Source organism: Leguminivora glycinivorella, chromosome 10 (assembly GCF_023078275.1).
Source record: "Leguminivora glycinivorella isolate SPB_JAAS2020 chromosome 10, LegGlyc_1.1, whole genome shotgun sequence".
Taxonomy (NCBI): Eukaryota; Metazoa; Arthropoda; class Insecta; order Lepidoptera; family Tortricidae; genus Leguminivora; species Leguminivora glycinivorella.
Window position 1 is genome coordinate 9,105,738 of NC_062980.1, and position 18,189 is coordinate 9,123,926.

At 37.5% G+C, this 18,189-nt stretch overlaps 3 protein-coding genes across 5 annotated transcripts in view; 1 reads left to right on the forward strand and 2 right to left on the reverse strand.

The window, feature by feature from the left end:
- The window catches only part of LOC125230299 (dual oxidase), a 219,468-nt gene that overhangs the window by 86,555 nt on the left and 114,724 nt on the right, over positions 1-18,189 (reverse strand). The gene's annotated exons all lie outside the window — the stretch shown is intronic.
- On the forward strand, positions 727-5,055 carry LOC125230303 (transcription factor 15-like). 2 transcript variants are annotated; one of them, XM_048135432.1, is made up of 4 exons: positions 727-1,072; positions 2,890-3,023; positions 3,874-3,965; positions 4,046-5,055. In XM_048135432.1, exons 1-4 carry the CDS (start codon positions 933-935, stop codon positions 4,088-4,090), a joined length of 411 nt encoding a protein of 136 aa, XP_047991389.1. In that variant the 5' UTR covers positions 727-932; the 3' UTR covers positions 4,091-5,055. The 2 variants fall into 2 exon arrangements, with proteins under 2 accessions (XP_047991389.1, XP_047991390.1); XM_048135433.1 differs by having other exon boundaries at positions 2,893-3,023.
- On the reverse strand, positions 6,252-17,698 carry LOC125230300 (integrin alpha-PS1). Its single transcript, XM_048135430.1, has 15 exons — positions 17,578-17,698; positions 14,377-14,512; positions 13,959-14,072; positions 13,488-13,699; positions 12,876-13,101; positions 12,072-12,468; positions 11,557-11,934; positions 11,127-11,322; positions 10,810-10,961; positions 10,069-10,319; positions 9,850-9,952; positions 9,181-9,316; positions 8,535-8,827; positions 7,872-8,096; positions 6,252-7,669 (listed from the first exon to the last, which is right to left on the reverse strand). The coding sequence occupies exons 2-15, from the start codon at positions 14,400-14,402 to the stop codon at positions 7,433-7,435; spliced, it is 2,946 nt and encodes a 981-aa protein (XP_047991387.1). The 5' UTR covers positions 14,403-14,512; positions 17,578-17,698; the 3' UTR covers positions 6,252-7,432.

An 18,189-nucleotide genomic window follows, 5' to 3' on the forward strand; every position in this document is an offset into this window, starting at 1 on the left:
ATGACAGCCACCCAACAGGGACGGATTTAAGGGCAGTTGGTTAATGGGGCTAAAATTTTTAGGGAAATATTGTCACATGTATTTTTGAAAACAATTATCAACACTTTAAATAAGAAAACTAAATTATTTTTACTAACTACCTACCTAGCCACTATCTTTCTTCTTCTTCAATCTAGCGTTTTCCCGGCCTAACGCCAGGGTACGCTTTCCAGGCCCTGTAGTCGAATGGCATTTCTGCGACGCAAAGCGAAAACGAAACGCCGCGAAAGGTAGTCTGTCACGTCAATACGCAAGAGCGATAGAGATAGATATCTACGAGCGTTTCGTTTCGTGAGCGTTTGTGCCATTCGGCTACATACCCTGCTCAGTCTTCTCTACTTCGCCCGGTTACCTAGCTACTATAATGAATAAAATATTATTATGAATAAAATACATACACCAACTCACGCCTGTGTTCAGAATAGGAGAAGGCTGCTCAAGTTTCAGTACCACTTTTGGAAAATAAGGGGTTGAAAGAAAACGAAATTTACATAGATATTACAGTGACAAATTGCTAAGCCAATCGCCCACACTACAATTACCCACATCCCACAGTCGACTGGATTAATTTTGTATATAAAATAGGGCACACAGCAAAAAACATCGTCCAAATACGGCCCTGTGTCCTCAGTAGCCATCTGTTTATACAATTATCGGTTAAGCACCCGCCTCAGAGCGCACTGTTCTTCCTAAATGACTCCTTCATACCGACACCCATCCCGATACTTATTAGGGGCCCGCCGAGCCCCCGGATTAGTTCGCATCCCGCATTCGACCAGCCAACATTAACTAGCATCAATTAATACAAATTACTCGACCATTCACAAAGTGACAACGGCTGTTAGACTATCCAAGCGTACACACAACACAAACCTCCATCCGAAATATACAATATGGAGAATTTTCTAAGCTACCAGTGCTTGAGTGAGGATTGGGAGAAGCATGTGTACTCTGTGAGTTCTTATCAGAAAGAAGTGCCGGTGGTCAAGCAGAGGTGTCAGGCTAACGCACGGGAGAGAGACAGGACACAGAAGTATGTACTTGATTTTCATTTTCTATTATTAAAGTTGTAAATATGTGCCAATAGATGTCTGGTTTGATTAGATATTAATTTAAGAGTAGGTTCATCAAATAATTTATAAAATGTTTAATAGTTACATACATTTGGAAGGTTATTTTGACAATACATGTAGTGTCGCTTCACATAAAATTACCTGAGACTCATCTTACAAGGAAAATCTGCTAATGCATTTTATGGAGCAACATCATCTAATCACAGAGAATAATCAGGACATTTGGACTTTTTTAAAGATAAATAAAGGTCAACTAAGGGTCAGTTGCATAAACCACAGGTTAACAGACAGTCAGACACGTCAACGTCACGGAGCAGAAGTCTATTCTCATACAAATAATTTAACGAACACTACTTAAATTAATAAATTTGGTAACAGACAGTTTGATGCAACCGACCCTAAGTCCATTTTCACATTATCCGATCGGATATCGGATGTCGGAAGAATTTCAATGGAAAAAATCCAAGATAGCTGTTATGTATGGGATATCGGTTCAACATCCGATATCGGATCGGATAATGTGAAAACGCTCAAAGTCTCAAAGTGTACAGAGCTTCCCTAAATTATTTTTTATTTAGTTATTCGGAGGCTTTGAAACTGAAGCTGAAGCATAAATAACAAATTATTACATTATGAATATTATAAACTTAGAAAGCCAACAAAAAGGGAAAGTTGTAATAATGACGGCAGACCGTATTACAAAGCAGGGCGTACCATCTGATAACGGTCATATTATATGAAATTATTCCACATGGTATCTTACGAATAGTATTTGCGTAGGTACAGTTGATTTATATTCTTTAGTATAATGAGCTTTTCTGAAGACAAACTTAACTTTATATTTGGATTATTAACCTACATTATCGTAGTTCGTCCTATTGTTAGTGGAGCTAAGATAACGGGATGAGCAATCAACAGAATCTTTTACTAATACGTATTCTGTGCTTTTAGTGCATTTTTTGCAAGTAGGTAGTTTAATATTTTGAAAAATGGTAATCGTGTGTATTTACCGTGAGATTCAGTTTTTGCTAAAAACAAACCTCTGATCTTTTCAACCCCTCAAACTTGCAACTCGCAAAACTAAATGTGATCACGTGCCGTGGCTTGCCCGTGTGGTGACGGGTTAAGAATTTCACCACCCCCTTTCTTCCCGTGGGTGTCGTAGAAGTCGACTGTGGGACACGGGTTAAATTGGGGCGTAGCCGAGAGGCTGGCAACCTGTCACTGCAATGTCACAATTTTCGTTTTCTTTCAACCCCTTTTTGCCAAGAGTGGCACTGAAACTTGAGTAGTTCATGTGCTCTGCCTACCCCTTTATGGGATACAGGCGTGATTGTATGTGGTGTATGTGTGTGTGCCGCGACTGGAAATAAGTATATAAAACGAGATATTTTTGAGCTATTAGTATGGTAGTATTATGGTAACTTCCGACCTATTAGTAAAAGTCACAATCATTAACGCTCCGTGGCGAACGTAAAGCATTGGCTCGGCTCTGTCTGTCGCACCGATACGGAAGAGCGATAGAGATAGATAACTACGACACGCAATGATCATGTTATACATATTAAATACTTGTCTACGTAGGTACAATGTACAGAATAATGGTACTAACTATATAATACGTAATATTCGTAACGCGTAATCTCATTATTTACTACTAATTCTAATTTATGAGCAGTGCTTCACCAAAAAGAGTTGAAGACATTTAACTAATCAATTACCGGTGTTTTTGTGATTTCATTTGTAATTGTTATCAAAATGCCGTGTTGTGTTGAAGCAGCGTCAACATGGCGTTCAACACGCTGCGTCTCCTGATCCCGACGGAGCCACCGGACAGAAAACTCAGCAAGATCGAGATACTGCGGCTTGCCGGCAGCTATATCACGCATCTCGACAACCAGCTGTATACAGGTGAGACTCTAACGTGTAGTATCTTGGCTACTACATAACCTTCTGATCCCGACGGGGCGGCCGGGCAGAAAACTCAGCAAGATAGAAATACTGAGGCTGGCCGACAGCTATATAACGCATCTCGACAAACAGCTATATACAGATGAGGCCCTTGTTCGACACCAGCTATATAATTTCAGATTACACAGTTAACCAGGCCATATCATTCGGCTTTCCGGCGTAAGGTGAGATGCGCGAAGGTAAGGCAAATCGTGAGGTGGCAGTGGCTAATACTTACTTAACCCTCAGTTACTGACGGAACCACCGGACAGAAAAGTCAACCAAATCGAGATACTGCGGCTGACCGGTACTACTCAATACGAATCAAGACACGTGACGCGATCTATGACAGCTATGAAGATGTCATAGACAGCATTCAAAGAACTTGGGTGCTTATTAAGACTTCACCAAATGGTTTGCGTAATAATAATAATTGATGTGTATAAGCCTACATTGTGATAATAGATCGACTTCACCAAATCACCATCCCCCACGGTTCGTGAAAGTAATAATAATAATTGATGTTTGAATCAAATCATTGTTCTAGTCGTTTCAGCGAACATAGACTAAACATCTTAAGAGACTCTCGCTACTGGATCATACTTCTTAGACACAGCGCGGATAGTTCGACGGTTCCCTCTCTGCGGCCCTAAACCGGCAGCTATATCTACCTTTAATAATATGTTTAGGTTTTGTACATTATTTTCCTAATAAGAAAAAAAGATAAATAAAGGAATATGATGTTTAAATTACTGACATGACTAACGTACATCAATTCATGAAGAATTGACTTTTTCATTTATATTTTCAGGTATCATCGATCAACCATGTTTGCAGAAAACAGATGAAGAGAATAAAAATGGATCTTTATGTACTTTTTGTTGGTCAGCCGTTAAACAAGATGTAAGTACTTATTAAAGAAGGAGTTTTTCAATAATGAAATAAATACAATAAATTATTTCATAAATGATTTTTGGTTTCAGAAACATTCTACGGTAATGGGAAACTTTTACAAGTCACCTTTCTGAAAAGTATAAGCTAGGATAACAATGCGTATGTCGTAGTGGCCGGCCGTTTCAAAAAAATAGTTGTTGTACCTACTTATATTATATATAAAGTCATCATAAGGACAGTCGCAATAAGATCACAGAATATATAATGTAAGATTAACAGTAATTGTTAGTCATGCCCCAGTGTGTGTGTCTTACTTCAACGTGCCTTAATTTATTTATACCTAATGAGTAATGTGACATCTAAAGTTTGCTTCACTTTATGAAATGGAAGCCTGACCGGTGACGCTGATTGCCCAATTTTATGGTCTGATACAAAAGTATTATTACGTACTCCTTATATTTATTGATGTTATGTTTTCTAGACTTTATAAATATATTAGTCTAAGAACTGTTGTATTCGCGCGAAGGCCAAACATTCTTTACATCAACGACCACTTTACATTTTGCTGGTACATTTTATGTCGGCGCTAAGATTTATACAGTGTGATTTTTGTAAGTACTGGCCAAACTTACATATTAGTAACTTTTGAGGTCATGATGAACAACTTTTATTATGGGACCAATGCTGAAATCTTGAAAAAAAAAATTGGTACTTAGTTCCATAGAAATGTATGCATCTATGCAGTCAAAAAGTTACGCACTTGCGCTAGCGATTAATAAAGGACTTATTATAAAGGAATCCAGAAATTTAAATAAAACAAATGAATACGAAATGGCACGTTTTATTAATTTGCATCTATGGTCAAATAGGGTTTGATTATTGTTGACTCAACAGAAACCAAAATGTAAATAAATTAAGAAACTTAAATTACGAAAACGAAATATTACGGAGTCCCATTCTGTAAAAGATTTGTAACCTGTAACTATAAGTTCTGTTTAAATCTCTTTCTAATAAACATACCTAATATACCTATATCTAGACATACTATGGTTCTTAGAAAAGTCAAACAGAGCTATTACAAATAAAAAAATAAATCATTTAAAAAATGCGACTCAGATAGAAATATTAAAATCGTTGTACAACTTGGACTATGAACACAAAATGTTTTTAAAAATAATCACAATGATATTATTTTTAGAGTTTATTTCTAACAATACAAAATCTACCTTATTGTTATTCACTTATGTACGCATTTATGGACAAGACCGTCTGTTTCCGTTCCGACTTTGTTTTAATAAGTCTGTTTGAGAAGTCAAACAACTTAATTTGGCGAAAACAATTTCGCAACACAAACAAAAATTAAATGTTAACTGTTTTTATAATCAGTCATGTTTATTACTTAATAAATTAACGTTAGTTGAGGGAAGTAGCAAATCTAGCAAATAAGACGGTCTTTCCCTGACACTGACATTGACTGGATTTAATCAGTTTATGTAAAAAATATCTAACTAATTATGTACAACAAAAGAGCCAACTTCTATCAATAATTTATATAAGGTGAAGGGGGCAATTTCGTCTAGGGGTTAATTTTAAATAATAAAAATGTCAGTGTTTTACAATATTGACCCGAGGGCCACATGAGTAAACTAAACACCCGTCAATAATGTAAAACATTGCAAACATATAGATTAGTTGAAATTACTCGAAGGCGAAATTGCCCCTGTACCTTATAAAGTTGTTAAGTAGGAGTCTCCGCATTTTTTCAAATTAGTGCTCTAAGAAAAATGCTGAAATGTTAAATAGTACTCTTATCAAATATATTTGCTTTATTTCGCACAAATAAATATTGGTACCAGATTATATACTCATTATACTTCCTCTACATGACCAATTGAACACAGAGGTAGGTATACTAGGTATGTATACTGATAATAAGGTTGGTAGGTATCAGATTTTAATAAAACACTTATTTGGGCCATTTTGTTCAAACCCCACCCCACTTTTTTTTTTATTTGGAAATTTTTATGTGTTTTCCACTCAGAATCGCGAGCTCTTTCAATCCTAATAGGAGAAAAAAAGTGTCCCAAGGTTTTTTTTCCGTTAATTTTTAGGGTTCCGTTCAACTAGGAACCCTTATAGTTTCGCCATTTGTCTGTCCGGTTTTTTCATACATTTTGTATGGCGGTAACGGAATGGAAGGTTCGAAAAAATTTATGGAAATCTTGGGACATTTTTTTTCTCCTATCAGGATCGAAAAGCTCTCGATTCTGAGTATGAATCGCGTAAAAAATACCCATGTTACAAAAAAAGGGGGTGGACAACTTTGAAAAAAATGGCCCATTTAGTTGATTATCTATTTCAGCTATACTTATTTGTGCGTGTAAAAGTAGAACATTTTAAGCTACAGTATGTATTCAAGGAAACTCGTGCCCTTAGTACAAAAACGTACTTCCACTAGTCAAATCTACAAATACTTTTAAGTACAATAATGTCAACATACTTATCGAAACAACAAAATATTTACAATTATTACATGTAACTAAACTCTTGGGGTAGACGTATTCAAAAACAAACGTAAACATTTAAAGATTCATGGATTTTTCTTAAAACATATTACTGGAACCGCAGTCTAATTACCGTGACATTTCATTGTATGCGCAGACAAATTTTTCGTGAATTACCCCAATATCATATCATCGCGCTCGTTAAATTTAATGTAATTACGTTCCAAAGGCAGTGCGAAACATTTATAGTGTAACCTCCTTATTCATAAACGTACCTACTCTAAAGTTATCAAGTTCGTATTTCCATTTCCAACGTATTGATGTGACAGAAAAGGACAAAGGAACTTTATCGGCTTGATAACTTTAGATTACGTTTATGAATAAGGATGTTATTGAATACGCCCCTCGAACATTAATAATAATTATTTAAGTAGATTGTTACTAAATAAGTGACCAGTTTCACTTTCACACACTCCTACTATAATACAGTTGTTCAACTTATCAAATGTTTTGTGACTAGTAAAAGTCTAGTCGTAGCAATTAAGTAAATATCTAAATAATGTTTTATAAATATTATCTAAATAAGGCAAGTATTTACAGAAAGTACCTAAATAGATATCCATTTGCATAGAATAAAGAAGCATTTAACAAAAATCATTTATTATTTCAACACTCATTCGAAAATGCATTTTACCCACACAGAAAAAATAAGCTTTCGAAACAATAAAAATATTATATCGAGGATCGTGAAAAACATCAACAAAATATAAAACCATGTTTCTCTTCCAAACATCACATTCACGCATTTTTCCTCTATGAAGACATCACAGTCAAAATATAAATTATTATATTATAAAAATCACTAGACAGCGCCACACGCGCACCAAACATGATTCTTGTGCTCAACACAACTTATCAAGTCCCATTTTTGAAATGTACTGTTCTATTGGTCGTTGAAAAGTAAAACTTCAGCTATCGTTTGTTATTTCTGTCTCGTCCAATGAACGGACTAGACTCGTGATTGTTCTTCTCTAAGTTGCCCGACAGCGTCGGGTCGGGTCTGCTCCGCTTGAAGAAGCCAAGCTTCCACAAAGCTATGATGAGCAGAATTAACACTATTAGTCCTACTATTACTGACACTATTATCACCCACAATGGCACCTCTGTCGGTTCACTGATCTTTAAGTCTGGATACGCCACTGTTTCCACCTGTAATGAAAGAAGAATATGAGGATGTTTATTTTAAACGCGAATTCAATTCAGAAATAATGATGAAGAAAGAAACTGTACGAATCTTACTTAACTAAAGGCGAAGACCGCAGAATGAACTAGTAGAAAGATCTTAGGTAAGTTGACGTTGCTAACAACTGCTGTGCACTACTCTACACAAATAAAGTCAAAAGCTATTTACCATCGTCATATCATCGTCCTCCTTATTCTGATGAATATTATAATGAGACGGGATGAGAATGTAAGCATTGGAGGCGATGTTGACGTGACTGACGCGCGGGTAGTCCTCGACCAGCGTGGCGTTCCACAGGCGTGCCCTGATGGTGATAGTGGTGGCCTGAGCGCGCCCGAGACGGTAGATCACGCACTGGAACTGGATGCACTTTGCAGTCTTCTTTAGGCAGTTCTGTAAACATTTGTTAGACTTACGTTTAGTCTCTGTTTAGTGGCTTTAAGTGTATAAAAAATTACCAAGTTTCATTGTGCGATACTGTTATCTACAAACAATTTGCAAAATCTAGCTTTAGGTACTAGTCAGTAGGGTGCACCAAGTTGTACAGTAGTACTAGTTAAAGTATTGCTAGTTTTATTAGAATTCAGATGAAAGGATTTGAATGATGGTGTAAATTTGGAAATTTTGATATAGGTGAAAAACTTAAGAAAGTCACCTGTTGTGAGTGAGTGACGTGTTCGAATAGACGTTTGTTTTGTTTGTGTTACTAATTTTAAATATGTGTTCTCTATTCGAACACGTCACTCACACATAACAGGTGACTTTCTTAAGTTTTTCACCTAAGAACTAATACTACATTTGAACATTTTGAACATGGCACTTTTCCCTTACCATATTTACGACATTCTTTCGATAACCATCTTTATCCGTATACGCTTCAGCTTTGACTATATCATCCTCTCGCTTTCTTCTAACTTTGTTCTCTGAAGCACTCGAGTACTGAATGACGTTCTTGTAACTAGATTCGTTGTACTTCTCATTGGAACTGACGCTCAGCTTGCCGCTAGTTCGGAATGGGTCTTCTTCCAAGTTCTCTAAAATTGGTTCTGGAGTTCCAGGTCTCTTAGTCAATTTAAGAGGGTTAACTTCTGTTTCCGCAATGAAGCATTCGCCGTTGCTTTGATCTGTAAGGGAAATATTTAAATTAAATACTGATAATCAGGAGTAAACCAATAGCTGCACATCACAAAGTGTTTAGCATAAAGAGAACTTGCATCTCGACTTGATGCATATACTCGTATTCAATAATAAAACAGTGATCAGTAAAATAACTTGTTAGGATAATTCTCCAATCCACGGAACACAGTAGATGGTGCAAGACCTTGCTGAGGCAGACGGCAGAAGATACGGCGGGACGACTTGGACGCATTTTTTCTGGATTGGTTGAAATACCTTTGCCCAGCACTGGGAGATAAAATTATTTAAGCTAATATGCTAAAATATACGAGTACCTAGTATAATTCTATAATTATCTTACCAGCTTCTCCGTCGACAGTGGGTACATCTTCCGGGTATAAAAGCCATTTGCCCTGAGCATTCTCAGAAGCAACCTGGTGTGGCCAGGAGATCACTACTTGTAGCGATGATACGCGCCATGGGCCTTCGTTGTAAACCTTTGAACATAATATTTATTGAGCTTTTAGTAAATATTCATGAGTGCAAGCTAATGATGACGTTTTAAAAATAGGTGTGCCCTCCAATAACGTTTTGCAAATGACGTTTCAGCCTCATAAGTACGATAGGTTGAGTCATTCTAAGCCAATAGAGTATTTATTGTCAGTTGTAAGCAACCCTGTGTGGTGACGGGTTAAGAATTTCACCATCCCCTTTCTTCCCGTGGGTGTCGTAGAAGGCGACTATGGGATATATGGGTTAAATTGTGGTGTAGGCGAGAGGCTGGCAACCTGTCACTGCAATGCCACAGTTTCGTTTTCTTTTAACCCCTTATTTGCCAAGAGTGGCCCTGAAGCTTTAGTAGTTTTATGTGCTCTGCCTACCCCTTTATGGGATACAGGCGTGATTGTATGTATATATGTATGTAAGCAATACTGCGTTGTTTCCATATATATTCAAAATGAAATCGTGCATCAACGCCATCAACCAATGGTGTGTTGTCACTATAGGTATGTGTCTCATTTTTATTTACCTGATATGTGTGGACTACTCGCGTGCCAATGTCATCAAAGTGTTTCATAGCGGATTCACCCTTCACTTCTCCTCCGTAGAAAACTTGTTCAGGTCTTGCAGCACTACAAAAAAACAAAAACGTTATTAATAAGTTAATAACCTATTCCTAAATTTAAACAAGTTGAATCCTATCCTCTATTAGGTGTCTATTGGCATATTTTCATGGTGATTCACTTACCCTTTAATCAACAATTCAGCATTCTTCACAACTAAGGCTTCGACCACCGCCGGTTTCTTGTTAGGGTACAGTTCTTTCGACGTCGAGTTTGTCCACACGGCGAAGACCACCGAAGGTTCATTGTCTTCCAGGGCCCTGGCGTCGAACCGCATAGTGATGGGGGTGGCGGCGTTGCCCTGGTTCTTGAAGGGGTTCTCCAGCATGCAGGATACCACTGTCTTGTTGACGCTCGTGCAGATAATGTGTTTATCCTGTAATTTGAAAAGATAATAGTGTATTTCATGTTTCTTCAAAAACACATAATTTCGTAATGATACTACAGCAACTACCCAGAGGTCGCGGGTTCGAACCCCGGCTCGTACCAATGAGTTTTTCGAAACTCATCTGATATTTGCCAGTCGCGCTTTTCGGTGAAGGAAAACGTCGTGAGAAAACCGGACTAATTCCAATAAGGCCCTTTGGGTTGGAAGGTCAGATGGCAGTCGCTTTCATAAAATTAGAGCCTACGCCAAATCTTGGGATTAGTTGTCACAGCGAACCCCAGGCTCCTATGAGCCATGGCAAATGCCGGGATAACGGGGATAACTCAAGGAGGATGATGACTACGGCAACTGCCTACTTAGCCCCGTCCGTGTTACTAGAACTCCTAATTAATAAGGAGTTTTTTGTCTTGGTGAAATTGTAAAGCGTGTGGCCAGTTACCTTCTTATTGATTCTAGAATATTAAATGACAGCACTTACGCTAATATTGGCAGCGATGTAATGTAGACTAGAGTGGTGCTGCACAAACAAGTGGCTCTCGTAAGCGGACTCTCCGTAGTTATCAACAGTGATGGACAGTTTTATTTCATCTTCCTGACCCAATGTCAAGGTGTATGATTTACCATCGTCAGCTGCAAAAAAGAATATTTAATTGCTATATTAAAGTCAATATTTTACTTAAATACATTTTAAGAACGTTAAACCGGTGCAGTGTGAAGGATTGAAGATGTTTCAGATGTTGGTATGGTTGAGGATTTTGAAACCAGGTGAAAGATACCAAATAATAAGATTGTTACCCTTGGGAAGTTGCAACACTGGGTTCACAACCAGGTCGCTGATGCACACCCCGTCCGTCACACAGTCGTTCAAGAAGTTCGCGGTGAACATCGACGTCGCTGTCGCATTCAGCACTGGGTAGTCATCGATGTTCGGCAACGCACGGGTCGTCGAGTATTTGGGCACGTCGTGAACTATTTTGTAGGTCACTTGAAACTGGAAATAAGTAGTGGCTCTGTGAGTTGTAGAACTGCGCGATATGCCTACCATAAATAACCATAGTTCGCCAAAGTCGTCACAAGAATTTTAGGGCTCCATACACGCTATTTAATTGGTCCCTATGTAATTTAGGGTAAAAATTACCCTTTTAGCATTATACTAAATTACTAAAATCTGGATCGACAAAAAAATTACAGAATCAAGCCATCATTTGAAGAGGTAAATACTTACTTTGATAGGTGTTTGAATGTCCCTCGTATTATTTTTCAGATACACCCAATGTTCCCTGCAAACCTCAGTATCCTTCTCCAATTGTATTGTCTTATCAATAACATTACTTTTATCTGAATCGAAGAACACTCTAGAGAATTTCTTTCCACCCGGAAAAGTCTCAGCCTCAATGACATAATTCACATTATGCAGTACATTTTGGAGAGTGTTGACTAGAGACTTTATGATACAGCAGGCTTGGAATTTGAAACAGGTGTAGTTCACTCCATTCATTTCACAAGCCTGTATTGTGGGGTCGATGTTGATGATAGTTTTCGATGGTTTGATGGAGGTTTTAATGTCGATGATTGGTCTTGTTCGGAGAAGGGCTACTCCACTCTGTAACATTAGATAATAGTCATAAATATCTAAAAACGTCTAATTGGGTAGTTTAATATTGTTAAATAAAACTGCAGTTATCAGCATACTTAATTTAAAAAAAAGTTACGATATAATTTTTCACAACATAGACTTACTTCTTCATAAGCTCCAACCAGTAAATCTGGGTAACCGTTCGCATCTAAATCCACACCACCAGACAGTGAGTAACCAAATGTTTTCATAACACTGGGCAACGATTCTGCAGTAATCATTTGATCTGCCTTAGTATGCAACCCCTTCTTTCTGTCACCGAGGTGAATGTATACCACTCCATTGCCTTCGTATGGGCTTCCAATAGCCACGTCTTCACAACCATCCTTATTCAAATCTCCAGCGTTTGCTATCGCTATGCCAAATTGAGATTCTTGTGTACCCGTCAATCTCAGATTATACTTTTGAGAAAAGTGATATTTGTCATTGATGTATAGGTACACAGCTCCACCTGTATCTCTTGAGAAGTAGAATGGAGCACCAATGAGAAGATCTGGTAACCTGAAAACGAAATAACAATAATTATATTTGTATCCATGAGCAACGTTGCACAAGCGTAAAATGATGTTTTAAACGATAATCATGATATCAAATCATGTTTTAATTGATTCTAAATCAGTCACTAGGATAGCGCAACGTGACGTGATGCATAATTTAATTAAATTAATCCTTATTCTGCTATGATGACATCAGCCGAAGATACGTGTAGGTAAGTTGGATTTTAACTGTTTTCTACTGGGTAAAAGTGCGACTTAGACGGTCGCAAGACTCGCAAGTGTCAATGTCTGGCCCCGCAGCCGAATGGCATTTCTCCGACGCCAAACGAAAGCGATACGCCGCTGGCTCTGTCGCGCCAATACGCAAGCCTGAGCAGCACAAAATGTCTACGATTATCCAATTATATTTACCCATCTCCATTAACATCGGCCGACGAGACCTCATATCCAAAGTTGGACCCGAACTGTTCTCCCTCAAGTATAAGGTTTATATCCAGTATATCGATGTCCGAGGAGCCCCAGTCCTGGATGACGCGCTTGCTGAAGATGACGACTTGGCCGGTGCCGCGGGACCGCGGCGCGCCTGCCGCGTACGACGATGAGTTACCGAAGAAACTCGCACCCGCTACTGACATGCCTGGAATTTAAAATGAACTGTGGTCAGAGCTTTGCGGCTGTGTAATAAAATAGTTCAGCCGTGGGATTAAACATTTGCTAAGTTATTAGACATTGGAAATTGATTTAAACTAAGTATTTATGTAGAGATGGATGCATATTGCATGGTCACACGTTGGGCTGACAGAATAGCTTCTGTGACAGAGATCATATTTCAGGTCAGCATGCATCGGGTCCAAGATAGAGCGACTTGAAAGCTGAATGGTGATTATTGTCCACAGTCGTCACGTCTCTTGAAGTCAACGAAGTTGTTCGCGAAGAAGATTATTTATAATTGATGTTGATGTGCAGTTTGACAATGGTTCCCGTGGTAGGGCCCCGGGTTGCCCAACATCATCAATTACTTACCTAGATAACTGTATTTCTCAACCGGACTCTTCCCATCCACGACCGGCGCCATATATGAGAAGCTGTCTCGCTTGAACAAGTCATCGTTGACGTCCAGAGTAAAGATGGTTCCTCGCCACGCGTAGGGCCCCGGGCTGCCCAGCAACAGCGTGTCGTCTTTGAGCAGGGAACTGCTCACTCCCACTTGGCAGAGGCCGTATTCTTCGTGCTCCCTGGAAATAAGTTGATGAAAAAGTTAAAGGTCTGATAGGTATAAATGATTCGCCAGACAAATGGAACATATACTCGAACGATAGTGTCCATTCTAAAAGTGGTAAGAAGTTAAAAATGTATTGAAGACCAAATACAATTTGACCAAAAAAAGGATTTTGAAGTACAATATTGTTTCAGTAACGTATTACTTTCTACACAAACAGAAGAACAGAAATAGTAGCAGCACGTTCTGAGCATGAGAAATTAAAACTAATATACCTTGCAGTAGGCTTCCCCAAGCACGGCTCCCACATATCAGCAACCTCGAGGTTGTTAGTTAGGGTGTAGCACAGCCCCTGTCCGAATTGCGACTCCCCCGACTTTCGAATATACCTGTAATTGTTATTACAATTATTGAATATTTTACAAGATAGTGATAAAACACCTACCTATTCTGCCGCATTAGGCAATAGGTTAAAATGATTAATTGATTATGATAATAGCAACCTAGCCGTAATCTAAGTTGTTTTAAGAATATAACAGACCCTTTAAGAGGATTTGTTCGCTTACGTAACATTTTCCGTATTTCAATCTGTTATGTACGTACCTACATACGTAATAAATTGTTTTATTTTTCGTGGTTTCCGAATTTTATACTTCATGCAAATAAATGAAGAAATAAATAGGTAAAATTTACCTATGCGCACAGACAACTGCCTTCATACCGGGCCCCTGACTCGCCACGGAGACTCCGAGCCACTGCCCGTTCTTGATCTCCTCCGACAGCGGCGGCAACAAGTGTGCAGAGTCCACATCTAAACATCAACAGACTTCTGTAAGAATATTGTAGAAGGATCGTAACAGTAACATAGCAGAAGCAACCAGTATAATGTTGCCACAAAATCGTTATAGCAGCAACTCAAATCAGAACAATGACATGTTATTAATCGCGTCACGTACACGGATTTGAATTTTGAAAAGCTTTATCGATTAGGACGCATGATGATTATAATTAATGATGATCAAAACTATAAAATCAAGCATGTTATTAAAATTAACCCAAAACTATTATTCACACTTATAAAAACTGATGAAAAGGACAAGCGCGTATTCGCTTTAGTCAATCATCAAAATAAAATTGATCTCGATCCCAATTGCAAACCGATTTCGTAATATTGGTAAATGCAAAGCATTGCAACCAGGCGTGTATGATGCAGAGAGTGACAGCAAAGTAATAAGAATCGTTGCAAATGAGCCAGAAAATCAAAATCCATTGTGTGGTACAGAGTATAATACAATTTGCATGGGACTGTAAACTAAACATGCATAAAATCAAAAACAGAAAGGCCTAAGATAAAGGGGGAAACGGTGACGGGCGTAGGCTGAACGGCAGTGACGATAATCTCCTGCAAACCTGCAATCAACTCACGTGAAGATACGACTCAAACTTGTGGTCTCGGGTTAATGGACTTAATCGGAAACTACTATGTTAATTTTGAGCTGGTACTGATATCGTTAATGATGGCGATACGTTAATTCACCAGAAGGACACCAATTAAATAAATGACTAACTACCTGTTAATCTATGTTATGTAGCCCAGTATTTTAGATACTTTATTTAGTTCTAGTGTCCAAGATAATACCAGATATATAGTGGTGTTGGTGTTTAATTATTTCATTTCATTTTAAAGCGCCGTGGGCTGTTAATTTCTATGTTTTGTAATATGTTATTTGTATGAGTAGTTGGTTAAATTTTGATACTTTTCCGCCAATTACCAGTCACCTTTTTAATGCTTATGTTAAATACTTTCCATGGTTTTATTTTTGTTTTCTATATCATTGTAAATATAATTTCTATTTTCATAAACTACTCACTACGACATACAATACAATAGGTATCTAAAGTAATAATATCACTAAATACATTAAAATACGCGGTGATGAGTTTTATACCCGTACTAATTTACGGTAAATTTAAAATAAATATAAATACATTAGTGCTTTTGCGTAAGCATGTGGGTGGGTGTTTGCAAGCAGTCGGTGCATTTTAACGATTAATTACGTTCTGTATTTGAGATTTATTTCGCAAATTGACTTGATATTTAATTACAGTCAGCATACTGAATCCCAAATACAGAGAGGTGTAAATTAATGATTATGTACAAAATAGTAATGCAAATAAAGTCCAGACAACCAGTCATTTGTGGCTTTCCTGTATAAAAAGGTCCTCATGCTTCAAAGAACACAAAATACTCCTTATTTCAGATTAAGCATAAGGTCCTTTTGGACTTAGAAAGCCACTTGGATGCGCATGCGTTGCGAGTTATGATTAATGAGTTCGATCTGGAATCGTAGCAGACAATTAGTAGAATCAAAAGTATGGTTAGTCGAGATTAGTCCAAGAGCATAAATGATTAATAAAGGAGGTTGAGACCACAGCTCACTTACTCTTGTTTACTTTGGCGTGAGCCGCTGTTTGGCGCCACCGACAACAGACATAAATTTTATTAGCAGTTCATAAATAAGTACAGTCAGCTGTAAAGAAAAATGATCCGCCCTGTATAGAAGTTTGTATGCAAATGTGTTAAGACTGCTAAGCGAGTATTGCTGACTGTACGTTCCGACCAGCTTCGGCTTTGTCTTATCACTCCTGGACCGCAAGAGGTATCTATTTAATGAACTTACTCTTAGGTACAATTGAAGGAATAAGCTAGTAACCTGTCACAGGGATATCGTGTTAAATTAATGATTTGAGTCCTTATTTTTATAGTAGGTTATCACTTTAGAATACTTATTTCCTTCTTTCGAAATACCACGTTGGTAGCAAACATGCATTGAAGTCTTTAGACACCAGAAACTCCAACGCGATGCCGCACATAATTATTATAAAATTTTATATCTTAGTTTGCTATTGTGCTATTTGGATCTAACAAATATGTATTGTATATAAATAAATATTGTACCTACGCCTTTGTAAGCTTTGATATGGCGAAACGAAACAACATTATCTAAGATCTTTATGTACCCATGTTTATACAATAAAAGATTTTTGATTTTTTTTTATTTTCAAATATTTACCGGTTGGTGTAGTGCACTTACTACGTCGACGGTGTTCTAAATCTATTTGGTGTTTTGAATATTCTAAAAACTCTAAGTATAGTAAATAATGTGCTTTTCTACGTTTTACTTGTTGTGATAAGACTATTCTTCATACTTCAGTGATAGATATAAAATAAATAATAGACTTCTTGATTCTTGAAGTTATAAGTTACAAATTCAACGAATTTTTCGAAATGTGTTTAATCATTTTCTTTGATGTTTCTGCATGATGTGTGTGACCGTAGGCTGTCATAGAAGATTTAGTAATAAAAATATAGGTTCCAAGGAATGTACAAAATCCATACGAATCAATTGAGAAAACTAGAAATGGCGATATTCGAAATATATGTGCTGTACCAAGACTTAATGTTTGAAAATGATTAAAATGATTCTTTGATCAGGTCAAATGCATTTTAACTAAAATCGCTCTCAATAGAAATTGCTAATAATGTAAACAAATCATTTAATTAACTGTCCATATTCTAGCACTATTTTATTGTTTTACTGGTTTAAGTGCATCATATTAAAAATTATTTATTTTTATTTCAAAAAATATAGTTCTCTTAGGAATTATGTTTGTTCTAAATGGTCTATAAACATAGGTATCAATTTATTAAATGTCAATTTTAACGCAAACCTATTCTATTGTTCGGTTTACTTGCTGCCCTACTTCCTAGTCCACATGGCGACCCTGCCACGTGCCCAAACTAAAGACATTTTTGATACATGGTTTGTATACAATGTCAGCAAATTCTATTGATGGCGGCTATATGTGTCGTGTATAAAGGTATGTACTCACTTCGTTTTCCGTCTGTAGGGACCTGCTCGCAGTCACCCGTGGCCGCAGTGAGGGGACACTTCCACAACGCCCCGGACCTGTTGGTTTTCGGCTGAAGATTTTGGCCTAGTGGAGCACCGACCAGTAACCTGGAAAGAGAGAAACAATTGTGAGACATTGTTACAATCCTAATCGCATTTTATATAAGACGGCGGTTTAAATTCTGAGACAAAGAAATAATACCATAATCGGTACGATCCGAATTTTACGATACGTTACTTAACACAACATGGATTGGATACGTTATTTCGGTTTTATGTTTGAAGAAGTCCAAACCCATCATCGACAAATTGCAGACCAAAGATTTTTTTGCACACATTATGGACTTTATATTATAGGTACGCCAATAAACACAAAATAAAGGGACCTTGTAAACTTTTAAAAATGAAACGATATTTTATGATACCTGTTAAGCTACCACTTAGACAAATACGCAAAGTACGCAGTGGTATTTAAGAAAATGTACCTTTTAAAACGCGACCTTCAAAGTAAAATACCTGCCTATTCTAATTACAAACTACAAGGGCGCAAGGGCATGTCGGCGGGCCTTATCGGGAAAACAATGGGCAGTCG